Source organism: Belonocnema kinseyi, chromosome 1 (genome assembly GCF_010883055.1).
Source record: "Belonocnema kinseyi isolate 2016_QV_RU_SX_M_011 chromosome 1, B_treatae_v1, whole genome shotgun sequence".
Classification (NCBI taxonomy): Eukaryota; Metazoa; Arthropoda; class Insecta; order Hymenoptera; family Cynipidae; genus Belonocnema; species Belonocnema kinseyi.
The window spans coordinates 65,764,091-65,781,368 of NC_046657.1; the positions used below are offsets into that span (position 1 = coordinate 65,764,091).

Consider the following 17,278-nt stretch of genomic DNA (forward strand, 5'->3'; position numbering starts at 1 on the left):
AAGCAACATTTTAAAAATAATAGATGAGTCTGTTGAGAAAATAATTTTTAAACGGGAGCAAATAAACAATAATAATTGAAAAAAGAAAGGAATTTCTAACCATCAGGTCAAATTTTCTACCAAAAAATTAAATTTTTAACTAAAATGATGAACCGTCAAACGCAATAGTTTAATTTTTACATAAAGTGATGACTACAATTTAAAAAGTTGAATTTGCAGTTAGAAAAATCATTTATTACATAATAAACGAGGTTTAAACAAAACCATTCAATTTCTAACATGTTAGTTCAATTTTCTACTAAGAAGATGAATTTGTAACAAAAACCATGCATTTCGATCTAAATATTTGTATTTTCAACTAAAAATATTTAATACAAGATTCGAGACGAGGTTCGAGACGATACTCGACAAAAAGATTCGAGGCTAGATTCGAGACGAGACTCGAGACGAGATTGGAGAAGACATTCCAGGCGAAATTCAAGATGTAGGTCAAGAGGAAATTCGAGGCATGATCCAAGACGAGATTCGAGTCGAGATTTAAAACGATGTTTGACACAGGACTCAATGTGCGATTTGAAACGAGGCGAGATTCGAAATGAGATGAAGAGCAAAGAAGGTAAAGTAAAAAGGAGTGGGAAAAGGAAGAGGGATATTTGAACTTTGACTTATGTTTATTAAATAAACATAAAAGAATGATAGTTAAGATGTAATTTTTAGTTCATAATGTATTTATTTATGAATATACACAAGAAAAATGCTGCATACATCCTTTTTGTACATTAAGAAATTATTGCATCCTAGCAACAAGGTCCGATCCTATAATTCTTTCTGGTGCTTTACTTCCTGGGCGTGCGGTTTGTACGTACACCTTAAATGATATCGAGATCTTCAAATCTTTCAGCTCTACTTCAGCTGGACGCACCACAATACCTCTTAACCTGCGATATTTAAAACTCGGTCGAAAATTTTTGTACGTTGGTAAAAGGCTAACTTCCAAAACTTTTTTTTCAGAATTCAACCACACACCAAATTCTTTGTGCTCATAGATGAACGTTGTAGTTGGTCGGCTTCTATTTGGGTATCGTGAGCCATTGCTTGGGAGGGGTAGGGCAGTATCTGAGAGGGATGTAGCAGTACTTGGGAGGGGTGGGGCAGCAATTCTACGTCGTAAGGGTGTTTCAGGTTCAAGCAGAAGTTTGCTAGAAGCTCCTCCAGCATTTAATTCTGTAAAAAGAAAATAAAGATTTGTGCTTTTAAAAAGATTAGAAATCAGGGATTGAAAATGAACGAATTCTCATTTGGAATTCTTGAACAATTCAGTTTTTAGGGTTTCTGAGGCCGAGGTTATAGTAACGTACACAACTCACAACTCGCGACAACTCACAGGGCAATACAACTCCCAACTCACCACAACGTACAAGTCACAACTGGAAACTTAACCGAACTTGCAACTTGCAACTCACAACTCACCACAATATACAACTGACAACTGGAAATTCAATAAAGCTTGCAACTCGCCACAACTCACAATTAAATATTCAACACAAATCACCACAACTTAAAATTCACAACTCACCACAAATCACAACTGACCTCAACTCACATCTCACCACAGTTTATAACTTACCACTTGCAACTCACAAATCATAACTTACCACCTACAGCTCACAAATCATAACTTAACGCCTACAACTTACTACTCACAACAACTAAAAATTCGCCACACATCGCAACTCGCCACAACTCATAACTCACAACTCACAACTCGTAACTAACAACTAACCAAATCTCACAACTTGTCATTTTGAAATGACATTCGAGGTTTTAGGGTATTTTAAAAGATTCCAAGGTATTTTTAATAATTATTAATAAATTAAAGGCATTTTGAAAAAAATATTATTAAATAAAATAAGAAATAAAAATTAATAAATATCCTAGAATATTTCAAAAGATTCCAAGGAACTTTAAATATAAATAACTTGAAGGCATTTCAAAGGATTGCCAAGACTTAAGGTTTTTTAAGATTTGAACAAAATTTCGAAATATATTTTAGGATTTTCCAAAAATACTTCAAGTAATTTGCAGTTATTAATGATATTTAAGATTTTAGGGCAATTTGAAAGATTCCAAGGTCTTTTCAATAGATTTTAATCAATTAAATTGGATTTCATACCTACAAAATAAATATTTATTTTAAATTTGTCTTTTTTATTAAAAATGATAATAAATAATAATATAAATTAATATTTACATTATATTGGACACACTTACGGCCAAAATTGAAGAAAAATGCAATTGCAAGAACTAAATCTCTAATAGGGATCTTCATGGTTGTCTCAACAGATTCCGCCGTATAGAGTGAATGTCTAATTTGGAACACGTTCACTGCTATAAACTAATTAGTCAACATTATTATTGCTTAAAAGTCTTTCATGATAGATAAAATTTATAATGTGTGTAAACTATGTGCAGGAAGCGATAACATATTTTCTAATCTAGAAGAGTATTGCGCGACAAATTCATGAATTCAATTGTGTCGAAAGGAAACAAAAAATGTTGGGAAACTTTGCTGAGGCGAATGAAAAATCCTGAAAAATAAAATTTCAAACAGTTTAAAACGCCCAAATTGGAAGATTCGTTAATGATAAAAATTCCTATCACTCTCAAATTCACGATTTGTAAGATTCCCGAATATTAAAATTTCCGAATTGGAAATTTCCCGAATGACATGTTTACCGAATAATAAAACTCCCAACGCTCAAAAATTCGCGAATTAGAAAATCCCCGAGTATCGAAACTTCGGAATCGGAAAATTCCTGAATAATGAAATTCCCGTATTGAAAAATCTTATTAATGAAATTCCTGAATAATGGAATTCATGTATTTAAAAATTACAGAATAATAGAATTTCCGCCATTGTAAAATTCCCAAATAAAGAAATTCCCGAATTGAAAAATTTTCTAATAATAATGTTCCAGGATAATAGAATCCACGAATCTTATAAATTTTCGAATACTAAAATTTCCGAATTGGAAAACTGCTCAATACTAAAACTCCGAATTGAAAAATTTCCGAATAAGAAAATTCCCGAATAATGAAACTCCCGGATTGGAAAATTCTAGAAAAATAGAATGAACGCCACTCTGAAATTCACGAACAATATAGTTCTCAAATTGTAGAATTCTAGAATAATAAAATTTTCGACACTACCAAATTCCCAAATGAGAAAATTCGCGAATTGGAAAATATCAGAATAATGAAATTCCAGCATAATAAAATTCCTGAATAACAAAATTTCCAGCACGGCTAAATTTCTAAATAATGTAATTCCCAAATAATGAAATTCCTGAATAATGAAATTCCTCAATTAAAAAATATCCTAATATTAAAGTTCTTGAATTGGAAACTTCCCAAATTTCCGAATTTAAAAAATGCCGGAATAATAAAACTCCCAAATAATAGAATTCCCAATTTTAAAAATATACGAATAATAAAATTCCAGAATGGGAAAATTTAGGAATGATAACGTTTCCTAAAAAGTAAAATTCTCAAATAATTTAGAATTCCCATTACTGCAAAATTCCCTAAGAATGAAATTCCCGAATTGAAAAATTTTCGAATAAGAAAATTACTGAATTTGAAAATTTCCGAATAATAAAATTCTTGAATTAAAAAATTCCAAAATAATAAAATTCCCGAATAATAAAATCTAGAGTAATGTGAAATTCCCGAATAATAAAATTTCCAAATAATGAACTTCCCGAATAATGAAACTCCTGAATTAAAAAATTCCAGAATAATAGAATTCACGCCACTCTAAAATTTCCGAATAATAAAATTCTCGGATTGGGAAATTCTAGAATAATAGAATTCGCGACACTGCGAAATTCCCCAATGAGAAAACTCACCAATTATAAAATTTCCAAATTGTAAAATTCTAGATAATAGTATTTACGATACTCTAAAATTCTCGAATTGCAAAATTCCCCAATACTAAAATTTCCTAATTTGAAAATTCCCGCATAATGAAATTCCTGCATTGGAAAACACCCGAAAAATAAAATTCTCGAATTGGAAAATATAAGAATAACAAAATTCCAGAATAAGAAAATTTCCAGCACTGTTAAGTTCCCGAATAATTTTATTTCCAAATAATGAAATTCCTGAATTGGAAAATATACGAAAAATAAAATTTCTGAATTGAAAAATCCCCGAATAATAAAGTTTCCGATTCGGAAAGTTTCCGAATCATAAAATTTCCAAACCTGCATAATTTCCAAATGCTAAAATTGTGAAATTGGCAATTATCGAAAATATCGTTTATTAATTAGAAATGCAATGATGCAAAACATTTTTATCATACAAAAAAATTCATCTTTCTAGATGAAACAATTTTTCATCCAGAAGTATTTCTTCAAAAATCTTGTTATTGTAATTTCCAAAGATTATTTTAGAAACGATATTGATTAAAAACAATTTTCCTATTAGAAATATATAATTATTGTATTTTGGTAAATGAACAATATTTTTTTCAATAATAATTATTTAAATTCGAGAATTGTCCAATTCAGGTATTTTAAAATTCAGGAATTTTCTGTTGAAAACTTTTATTATTCATGAATTTCATCTTTTAAGAATTTTACAATTTGGGAATTTTATTATTCGTAGATTTAATCATTCGGGAATTCCGCAGTTTCGGGAATTTAATTTTTCAGGATTCTTTCAGTCTTCCAAATTTTTTCAAAGAAATTTTAACATTCGGGAATCTTTCCATTGGGTAAAATGATCAGCAGTTCGGGAATTTCATTTTTCTGGAAATTTCCAAATCGGGAGTTTTATGAATTCGAAATATATTTTTTTCTTTTATGGCTTTTGATTATAAAATAAATCGAAAATTATGCGTACTGAAGATTTAAAAAAAATTTTAAGCATTTTCTAAGAATTATGAATATTAAGTAGGAACAATTGTATCTCATTTCATACTGTAAAATCATTTCTTAAGAAGTTAGATAATAAATATTTAGAACCAAATTTAATTTCCTATTTGTTATAATTAAAATAGAAACAAAAAAATAATAAAAATTTTATTTGTAAAATTACATGGAACACGCTTCGCTAATGTGCAAATAAAAATATTAGAGTAATTCAATGCTGAATTGAGTGAAAAAAATTTATTGATAATAACGTGAAAAAACAAATATTTTTACACACTTTAATTACAATAAGTATAAAAATAAATACTTGCAAGATTGATCAGTAATATCCTATTTTATGATTTTTTTTGTTGAAGTCTATCTTTGAATATAAAACATGAGCGAGGTTTTGGAATTATAAATTGAATGAATAATTAATCAAAATTAATTAAGAATTAATTTATAATGAAAGTTATTGAAAAAAGGTATTTTCAAGGATTTCAAAAAATTTCGACAGGTAGAAATATATTAAAAGGGTTTTAAGGATTTTAAATAATTTAAGGTATTTTAAAATTTTCAAAGGAATTTTCAAAAGATTTCAAAATAGGATTGAATAGGATTGTAAGGTATTCTGAAGAATTCAAAAGATTTTAGGGTATTTTTGAGGATTTCGAAGATTTTAATTATTCTATTTATTTTTGTATTTAGTCGGTATTATAATAATAACTAATTTAGATAATTATTTATATAATTTAAAATATTAGCAGAATAAATATTAAAAACAGAAAATAAGAAAAATAATAAAATAAAATTTATAATATTCATAAAATTTATATAATTTAGACAGCATTTAGTCTTAAAAAATATTCCGAAGAATTTCCAATTCATTTTAATAAATAAAATGGGATTTTATTCAATTTTTGAGATTTTATGGTATTTTTTTGGGATTCCAAGGAATTTTCAATAGTAATATTAATAAATAAAAGTGATAGATGGGTATAGATGGGATCTGAAGTATTTTTAAATATTCCACAAAATTTTCAGCAGCTGTTTTAAGATATTTTTAAATATTCATAGTAATTTTCAATTTGGAAATTTGAGTCTATTTTGAAATATTCCAATGAGTTTTCAGCAGATATGAAAAAATTGAGGGAATTTCTAAATACCCAATGTAAATTAAAATTTTTAATAATTTCAAAAATTCCAAGGAATGTTAAATAGATATCAATAAATTAAAATGATTTCAAACATGTTGTAGATCTTAGGGTATTTTCAAGTATTTTCTTCAATTTTCAATATTAATCAATGAATTGAAGGAATGTCAAGGAATTTTAGCAATTTAGGATATTTGAAAAAGTGATCAGGAATTTCCAATTGGTATTAGTGGATCAGATGGAATTTTAACTTTTTTATAGTATTTTTAAAAAATCCACAAAATTGTTGAAAGCAGTTTTAAGGTATTTTATAATATCTACTGCAAGTTATTTTCAATTTCGAATAAGCTGAAATGTTTTATGGTATTTTAGAAAATTCCAAGGGATTTTTAATCGATATCAATAAATTTAAGGGATTTCCAGCATTTAAAAAATTTCAATAACTAAAAGAAATGTCAGAGGATTTCAAAGATTTTTCAAAAATGAATCGAAGGAATTTTTATTTTAAAATAATTTTAGGCTTTTTAAAAAAATTCTAAGCAATTTTCAATAGATTTCACGAAATTAATAGGATAGTAAGGAGTTCGAAATTGTAACGATATTTTAAAGATTTTAATAACAGAAAGAAAAAAATTTAAAGAATTTCCAAGATTTTTTTTAATTCCAAGATATTTTCCATATATTTCGATAAATTAATTGGGATTTTAAGCGATTCTATAGCATTAAAAATTTTTTTAAGAACTCCAAGTAATTTAAATTTTGAAATAATTTGAAATATTTAAGGGTATTTTAAAACTTACAAAGGTATTTTCAATAATATTCAAAGATTTTAGGATATTTTGAAAAACGCCAAGAAATTTTAAAATACTCCAAGTAATTTTCTATTTCAAATAATGTTAATTATTTTAGAGTATTTTGAAAGTCGACAAGGAATTTTCAATAAATGTCAACATATTGGATTTCAGGTGGTTTCAAAGATTTTTTAAAAAAGAATTTTTAAGAATTTCTACTTTTAGATAATTTAAAAGATTTTAGGGTATTTTGAAAAATGCCAAGAAATTTCCAAAAGATATTAATAAATTAAAGGAAATTCAAAAATTTTAAACATTTTTGGGTATTTTGAAGATCTTAATAACTGTAAAAAAACCCAAATATTTCCAAAGATTTTTTTAATTCCAAGGAATTTTCAATAGATGTCAGTAAATTAAATGGGATTTAAAAGGATTTCATAGTATTTTTAATAATTTCAAAGAAGTTTTAAGAGCTATAATAGTGTATTTTAAAATAAGTTAAACAATTTTCAATTTCAAATGAGTTCATGGATGTCACAGCAATTTAAAAAATCCCACAGAATTTTGAAAAGATTTCAATAAATTGAAGGGATTTCAAGGATTTGAAAGATTTTAGGGCATTTGGAAATATTTTGAAGAATTTTTAATACATTTCTATGAATTAATAAGGATTTCAAAGGATTTTATACGGTTTTAAAAGCTTTTAAAGAATTTTCTAGAGCTATTGAAGGGTATTTTAAAATACACTAAGTAATTTTTAATTTCAAATGATCGTTACGATTTTAGAGTATTTTCAAAGATTCCAAAAAATATTTAATTATAGTACAATTTTTCAAGAGCTGCAAATGTTTTATGTATTTAAAAAGATGACAAAGAATTTTTAATTTAAAATTATTTTGAAGATTTTAAGGGATTTTTAAGTATTCTAAGGAATATTTAAAAGATGTCAATAAATAGAAAGGTTAACAACATTCTAAGAAGGCAGGGTATTTTCTGCAAAACATTAATCAATTTTTCTATAAGAAATAAAAAACTTTTTTCGGGCATTGGGACATTCGCGAAATATATTTTTTTAACAAACCGGAAATTTATCGTACTAAATATTTTCTTTTTATAATTATCTGATTTTCAACTGCGCATGAGAAATAGACTATTTCAAAATTATTTCCAGGTATTTGCAGACTATAAATATTGTAAATATTATTTTCATTTTGGCCCTGGTAGCAAAATCTCTGAGGTGTGATTTCTGATGAAATATTTACTCTCGTTTAATATGCGCAGAAACGAAAAGTAATTGAATAAAATACAGATAAATTATTTTTTGAAATCCTTAATTTGTTTCTTTATTATAAAAAAAGTTAGTATTATTTTTATTTCGTCCTCGATGTCAAAATCCCTCTGTTACCTTTTATAAAAAAAATACTGTCGCCGACAGTGCTCAGCTGAAGAAGTTAAAAAACGAACATTATGGAAAATATGAATAAATACTACAAATAAAAAATAAAAATTTTGTTTTTCAATTCTTTTAAACTTAACAATTACATAAAATATGCTTCACTAATGTAAAAAATAAATTTTCGGAATAATTCTATTCTGAATTAAATGGGAAGAAGGTATTAAAATCATCATAATTTTTTTTAATTATTTTAATTACAATAAGTGTAAAAATAAATTCCTGCGAGTTCGAGAAGTACATTTTTATTTTATTATTATAATTTTCTTAATTTCAAGACAATCTTTTGATATAAAACATCTACGATAATTTGAAATTAAAAATTAAAATTAAATTAGCTTCACGAATATTTTAGGATATTTAAAGAGATTCTGAAGAAATTTATATTTAAAATAATTTGGAAAAAGAGGATATTTGAGTATTTCAAAGAATTTTTAATAAATTTCATAATAGATTACATTAAAAGGATTTTAAATATTTTTATGCATTTTATTTTAAAAAAACTGTTGAGAGTAGTTTAAAAGATTCTAAGGAATTTAATAAATCTAATAAAACTTTAAAGAATTTGATATAATTTAAAATGAATTCATGGAATTTCCAATTAATTTTAATAAATTAAATGAGATTTTAAAGGATGTTGAGGTGTTTTGAAGTGTCTCAAGAAATTTTCAATGAATATCAATAAGTTGAAAGGATTTCAAGGTTTTTAAATATTTTGGGGTATTTAAAAATATTTGAAGGAATTGCTATTAGATTTTAATTAACTAAATGGGATTTTATAGGATTAGGAAAATTTGAGGATTTTAATAATTTTAAGGTACTTTTAAGTACTTACTTTTAATTTAACGAAATTTTTATTATATGTAACTAAATCAATAGGATTTCAAGGATGTTAAAGACTCAAGGGTATATAAAAATATTCCAAAAAATTTTATAGGTTTTTCAACATTTTAGAATATTTTTTTAAATTTTATGGATTTTTTAAATACATATCAATAAATTAAAAAGACTTCAAGGACGATAAAGATTTTATGGTTTTTAAAAATATTCCAAAGAATTTTCAATAAGATTTAACAGATTTCAATAAATTAAATAAGATTTCAAAGAATTTTTAATATTTGAGGTTATTTTTAAGTATTTCAAGGAATTCTGAATAGATATTTAGAAATTAAAAAGTATTTCAAATAATTATGAAGATACTAGGATATTTTTAATCTTTCTAAGTAATTTTTAATAGATGTCAATACATTGAAGGAATTTCAAGAATTTTAATTATTTTAGGATATTAAAGGATTTCAAAAACTTTAAAGTAAAATATCTGAAGAATTTTCTATAGATTTTGGTAAATTAAATGGGATTTCAAAGGATTTTGTAGATCTAAGGGTCTTTCTAAGTACTTCATGGAATTTTTTCAAGATTTCAATAATTTAATAGATAAACAAAAATCAGAGGAATTTAAATAATTTGAAAGATTTTAGGGTATTTTCAAGTATTTAAAGGGACTACTAATAAATATCAATAAATTAAATGGATTTTAATGATTTCATTGGTTTTAGGATGTTCAAAAATATTCCAAGGATTTTTTAAATATTTCAATTAATTAAGTGGAATTATAAATGATTTTAAAATTTGTAGGGTAATGTTAAGTAATTGAAGGAATTTTCAAAATATTTGAACAATTTGAAAAGATTCTTAAGGATTTTAAAGGTTTAAGATTTTTTTCAATTCAAAAAGATTTTCAGGAGTAGTTTTCGGATATTTAAAAATATTCTAAGTAATTTCGATTTTTAAATTATTGAAAAACTTTTTTTTTCAAGATCCTGAGCAAATTTTTTAATAGATGTCAATAAATTAGGAAATTTTAAGGGATTTTAAAGATGAAAGGGTATTGATAAATAATTCAAAGTTTTTTTAAAATAGGTTTTAATCATATAAATAGGATTTCAAAGAAATGATTTTTAAAATGTTAGCTTTTTTAATATCCCGAGTGATTTTTTAATGGATAACAATAAATTGAATTTTTTTAAAGTACTTCAAAAATTTGAATAATAGATAATAGATTAAAAATAGTAATAATAATTAAAAAATATTCAAATTCATATTTGAAATTTTTTTAAAGATTTTAGATTATTTTTCGAAGAGTTAAAAATGATTTTTAAAAAACCATTTTAGGGTACTTAAGAGTTTCAAATTTTTTCCAAACTTTTAGCTTTTTTCTCCAACGAATTTTTTAATAGATATCAACACGTGAGAATTTTTAAAGAAGTTGAGAGATTTGTGGGCACTTCAAAATTTTCTAAGGTTTTTAAAATAGATTTGAATAAATTTATTAGTATTTTTAAGTTTTATGTTTTAAAAAACGAAGAGATTTCAAAGCTTTTAGATTATTTTTTTGAAATTCCAAAGGATTTTCATAAGCTATTTCAGGTTATTTAAAAATATTCCGAGTATTTTCCATTTTTAAATGATTTAAAAAATGTTAGCTTTTTTAAAATGGTAAGAAATTTCTTAATAGATAACAATGAATTGAATTTTTGAAAGTACTTTAAAGATTTTAATAATAGATAATAGATTAATAATAAGTTTTAATAATTCGAACAGACTAAACAATTTTTAAAATATTTTAGATTGTTTTTTGAAGGTTTAAATATGATTTTCAAAAGCTATTTTAGGGTATTTAAGAATATTTGAAGTTATTTGCAGTTTCAAATTTTTCCGATAATTTCGAATCTTCAAGCTTTTTTTCAAATATTCCCAGGAATTTTTAATAGATTTCAAGAGCTTCAAATTTTTCAGGTATTTTAAAAGATTCCAAGAAATTTTTCACTTAAAATGAGTTTAATGATTTAAGAGTATTTTCGGGGATTCCAAGAAAATTTAAATCAAAAGATTTAATTTTTTCAATTATTATAATTTGTATTTAATTACTATAATTTTTTTACGCATGTTTTCCTATCTAAAACAAAGGAATGACAATTCAAGTGTCTCGAGTAGTACATAAAAAAATTGTTTTGGATGAAACATGACTGAGCATATTTGAAAATAATTAAGTAACATTGGTATGGGGGGGGGGGGTAATTTTGTTCTCATGTTTGATAAAAGAATTGCGATTGTGACACGTTTTCATCTTTATTGAGGTCATAAAAAGGCAGTATTGTGAAACATTTAAATAGGATGTACGCCAGCTACTTATTGTGTCAAAATGAGAGAATTATAATTATATTTACACACTGAATCATCTAAATCTATTTACATTAAAGATTTGATTAAAAAATGTACAGCATAAACATGTTTCATGTCTAATAATAATTTATACACTAAAATTTTTACTAATACAGATTTAAAATGTCTGAAAAATGCCTTCAATTATTTTTTGATATATCGTTGTTCTTTCAATTGTTCAAAATACAATTTTGAAAATTCAAAAATTCAAATTTTGATAAAAAACGAAAACACAACAAAATAAATAAGAATGTGGGTAAAAACGAAAACAATTTAAATAATCTAAGCAATTTAAAGAATTCAAGAAATGCAATGACTAGAAGGAATTCGAAGAATTAAAAATGTTACGAATTTTTTGATTTTAAAGAATTAGTTTAATTTATTTTAAAGAATTCAAGTAATTCCAAGAATTTTATTAATTTCAAGGATTAGAGGAATTTAAATAATACAAAAAATCCAAAGAATACAAGAAATTAAATGAATTCAAGGAATTAAAGGAAATCGGGAGATTTAAAGAATTCAAAAATTCGAAGAATTTTAAGTATTCAATGAATTCAAAGAATTTAAATAATTAAAGTAATTCAAGGAATAGAAGGAATTCGAATATTAAAAAAAAATCATATAATTTAAAGAATTTACCGGATTTAAGGAGATAAGAAATTTGGACAATTTAAAGAAATTTAAGTATTCAAGGAATCACAAAAAGTCAAGCATTTAAGTGATTCAAGAAATTCAAAGTATTTGAATATTTTTAAGAATTCAGGTAATTCCAAGAATTAAATAATTATAAAGAATTCAAAAAGTTCAAGAAATTCAAGGAACACAAATTTAAAAAATTGAAGAATATTAAGTATTCAAGGAATTTAAAAAAATCAAGGTATTTAAAGAATTCAAAGAATTCAAGTTTATCATCGAATTTGAAGAATTCGAGTAAAGCAAAGGATTACAAAATTCTAAGAATTAAAAGATTTTAAAGAATGCTAAGATCCGAAGAATTCAAAGAATGTTAAGTATTCAAGGAACTCAACGAATTCAAGGAACTGTAGCAATTATAGATTTCGAGTATTTAAAAAAATTCAAGTCATTCCAAGAATTACATTTTTTTTTAAATTCCAAGTATTCAAGAAATTTATGGAATGCACGTCATTCGAGGAACCCAAGGGATTTACGTAACTCGAGTATTTCAAAGAAATCAAATAATTCCGAAAAGTCTATTAATTCGAATAATTTAAGGAATTCAATGAATACAAGGAAACAAAAGACTTAAAGGAAGTCAAACATTTCAATGAATTTAAAGAATTCAAGGAACTTAAAGATTTCAAGGAATTTAAAGAATTCAAACAACTCTAAAAATTTAAGGAATTCATACAATTCAATAAATTGAAAGAATTTAATGAATCTAAACATTTAAAGAATTTATGACATCCAAAAAATACAACAAATTCAAGAAATTTGAATAATTTAATAAATTGAAGAGGTTGAAGCATTTAAAAGTATTCGACGAACTAAAAAATTCTCAGTATTTCAAGAAATTCAAAATATATCAGAAGAATTTAAAGAATTGTTGGAATTGTAGGTAATATAAAAATGTTAAGAGTTCTAAGAATGAATGAATTTTAATATTTTAATAATTTAAGAAATTTTGAGATTTTTAAAAAAAACTGTTCGAGATGGTAAAAGGGTTCACCGAATTAATTCAAAGAATTTACAGAACTATTGGAATCCTTTGAATAGTAGGAAATCTATGAAATTGAAGACTTTAAGGAATTTAAAGAATTCAAATAATTTAAAGAATCCAAACATTTTAAAAATTATGAGAATTCAATGGATTTGAATCATTATAATAATTAAAGGAATTTTTTTCAGAGAATTAAAAGAATTGAAGGCACTTAAAGCAAGTCGAGTAAATTTAAAACAACCTGAAATAATTCAAAAGAGTGCAAGAGAATTATATGCATTAAAATGAGTTTAAACGATTTATTGAATTTAAATAATTTTAAAAACGTGAAGAAATTTAAGGAATTTAAAAAATTTAAGAAGTTAAGGAATTCAGAGTACTTCAAGAAATCCAAACTAAAACGTTCTATTTACAATCCGAGAACATTGTTATTGAACAGAGAAGTTAATTGTTTACCATATAGTTAAATGTTTTACGTGCAGGAATAAAAAACAAATTTTAAACAAAAGCGTTTAATAAGCAACAAAGTAGTTCAATTTTGACAAGAAAAGTCATTTTTAACCAGGATCACTAATTTTCTGCCGAAATAGACGATCAACAAAATAAGTAAATTACCTACTAAATAGGACAATTGTTTAAAAATAAGTTGAATTTTTAACTAAAAAATATACATTTTCAACCTAAAGTGGAAAAGTTTTCCTACTTCTCTCCCACAATTACCCCTCACTTCTCATAGCTTCCTTTCCTTTAGTTCCTCTACTTCGCTTTTCTTAATTCCCCATCATTTCCCATACTTTAACTACCAATACTTCCCTCATTTCCTTCATTTTTCCACTCCCCGTTTCCCTTCACTGTTTTTACGTCCCCTCTACTCATTTCCCCTGTTTGCCACCTTATTTCCCCTACTTTTCCAATCATAATTTCCCTTCACTTCCCCTTTGTTAAAATTTTACGTATTTGACCATACTTTCCACTTCTAATTTTCCCTTGTTTCTCCTATTACTTTCCATATTTACTTTCCCCTTGCCAGCCTCCTCCACCTCTTCGTCTCTCGCCTGTACCTTCCTCTGAATTCATTTGTACAGACTTCTCCCCTTCCATTCTATAGTCCTAGCTAGTCCAGCCGAACTGACTCTTATTTCCGATAATTTGCTCTGCTTCCCCTTATTCAAAATTACTTCCTCTATTTTCCCTTCATAAATTCTCCTCGCTGTTCCCTTTTTTTAATAATTACGCCTTACTCCCCCTAGATTCATTCATCTCACTTCTTGGACTTCCCCTTCAATCATGTCCTATAAATTTCCCTACTTTACTTACGAAACCTTTCTTTATTTTTTCTTCTTTCCCTTCTCACGCTTTACTTTACTTTCCCCGGAACCCCACCACTCATTTTCCCTCCTTTCCCACCTTCTCCTAGTTTTTCTTCCTAAGTTTTCCTAGTTGCCCTCTCATTTCACCAATTTCTCCTCCCATCATTTCCCTTTAATTCCCCTTTTTTAAATTCGACGGATTTGACCATACTTTCATTTTCTAATTTTCCCTTATTTCTCCTATTATCCTCCCACAATTACGCTCTCTACCCCTAGTGCCCTTCCGTTTACGTTATTATCCCCTCTTTCCACATTAACTTTCCCCTTGCCAGCCTCCTCCACCTCTTCTTCTCTCTCCTATACTTCCCTCTGAATTCATTTCTACAGACTTCTCCCCTCCCATTCTATAGTCCTAGCTTGTTCATACGCATTCACTCTTATTTCTGATAATTTGCTCTGCTTCCCCTTATTCAAAATTACTTCCTCTATTTTCCCTTCATAATTTCTCCTCGCTGTTCCCTTTCTTTAATAATTACGCCTTACTCCCCCTAGATTCATTCATCTCACTTCTTGGACTTCCCCTTTAATCACGTCCCATAATTTTCCCTACTTTACCTAGCAAACCTTTCTTCATATTTTCTACTTTCCCCTCCCACACTTCACTTTACTTTCCCCGAGACCCCTCTACTTATTTCTTCTCCTTTCCCACCTTTTCCGAGTTTTTCTTTCTTAATTTCTCCAATTGCCTTCTCATTTCCCCAACTTCCCCTCCCATCATTTCCCTTCAATTCCCCTTTTTTTAATTCAAAGGATTTGGCTATACTTTCAATTTTTAATTTCCCGTCATTTCACCTATTATCCTCCCGAAATTACCCCTTGCTTCACCTAGTTTGCCTCCATTTACGTTAATATCCCCTTTTTCCACTTGAACCTTTCCCTTACCAGCTTTCTCCACATCTTCTTCCATCTCCTATACTTCCCTCTAAATACATTTTTACAGTCTTCCCCTACTTCCATTCTATAGTCCTAACTTTTCCACCCATACTCGCTTTTATTTATAATAATTTGCTCTGCTTCCCCTTATTCAAAGTCACTTCCTCTATTTCTCCTTCATAATTTCTCCTTACTTTCTCTTTCCACGCATAATTACGCCCTACTCCTCCTAACTTGATTCCTATCATTTCTTGGACTTCCCCTTTAATCACCCGCCTTAATTTTCTCTACTTCACCTACTAAGAATTTCTTCATTTTCTCTACTTTCCCTTCTCAGGCTTCATTTTACTTTCCCAGAGACCCCTCCACTTATTTCTCCTTTCCTTCCTTTCCCTTACTTTTCCTAATTGTCCTAAAAACATTTTGCCTCACTTTCCCTACTTTTCCTTTCCTGATTTGCCCTAGTAGTGTCCTTCTAATTTCCTCTAGTTTCCCGCGCAGAATTTCTTGCACTTTCCCTCTCATAATTTCTCCTCATTTCCCTTTATTGGAAAAAAGTACAAACCTTTAAATGAGAAAAAGGCAAGTTTCTTGAAAAGAGAGGTAAAAAGAGATGTTTAAAAAAGAGGAAAAGAAAGGAATAGGGGAAAGAGAATCAAGCCTGAAATATTGAAGTGATTTTCAAACTTATTAAGTCATTAATGTCAATTTTCTTCCATTAATTTCCCTCGTCTCCTCTTCCTGCTACCAACCGTAGTTTATGGTACCCCCTCTTCAAATTATTAAAGTTATTTATGGACAGCCCCTAATTACCTGGATCAGGAAAATTTAAAAATCGAATGAAAATAAATTCTACACTGCTAAGAAATAATTTTCAAAGTTAAAGACGCTAATAAGCCCTGCATAAATCGATGCAACCCGACGACTGAAAAAAGCCCCGGTAATACCACACTTTACCCTAAGCTGTTATGAGATGTTAGCGCCACGTTTATCGGTAGCGTTAGATGATTTTTTAGCCCCTAACTTATTCGCAATCAACTCGCCAGGACTTTCCTCACGGGAGTGGTAGGCACCCTGGAAGCTGTTCAACCTGTGCGTATCTCAGCCAATTATTGCACAGCAGAACGCGTCACGCGTAGGGAATAGTTACACTAAATTATTCCAGTTCCAGCGCAGCGGCGTGTTGCACATTTTCAAGCAGGGTGCGAGTACATGCTTGGAAAGGGGGCCCGGCTGAGTAATGGTGGGGCCCGCGACTCGGCCCATTATCAACTATTATCATCGATCAACCGCGAGGAAATTAATAAAGCCAACTTCTTACAAGACCGGTCCCGCGAGACTCTATCCGGCCCCTTATAATTGATTCCGTTAAAAAGACTACATGATATAACTCAAAACATGTAATTTTACTCAAAAGATTGTATAATTTTATTCAGGAGAGCATCATTCTACTGAAATGTAGCAAAACCTGATAAAAATATATAATTAGGCTAAAAGAAAAATTCAAGGTAAAAAAAAATAGTTCGGAGAGGATTCGAACCCGTGTTGACGCGGTGTCTCCGCAAACTTGACTCACAGCTACCCTACCATTTTTTCGCAAATTTTTAATAGAAAAAGATTACTTTTTAGCAAAATTGTGACAACAATTTTTCAAAAAATAGTTTAACCTTTAACCTAAAAAATGAATTTTCAACATAGGAGTTCCACTCTGAACAGAGGAGTTAAATTTTCAAACAAAAAGGTTAACTTTCTATCTAAAAATTGAATCTGCTACCAAAAAAGATTAATTTACAATAAAAAATGGAATTGTTTAATTTTCAGCAA

At 27.4% G+C, this 17,278-nt stretch overlaps 1 protein-coding gene across 1 annotated transcript; it reads right to left on the reverse strand.

The window, feature by feature from the left end:
- Positions 1–787: 787 nt before the first annotated feature.
- On the reverse strand, positions 788–15,488 carry LOC117178008. The gene is made up of 4 exons (XM_033369192.1): positions 15,395–15,488; positions 15,190–15,314; positions 2,272–2,395; positions 788–1,224 (listed from the first exon to the last, which is right to left on the reverse strand). The coding sequence occupies exons 1-4, from the start codon at positions 15,486–15,488 to the stop codon at positions 788–790; spliced, it is 780 nt and encodes a 259-aa protein (XP_033225083.1).
- Positions 15,489–17,278: the final 1,790 nt, after the last annotated feature.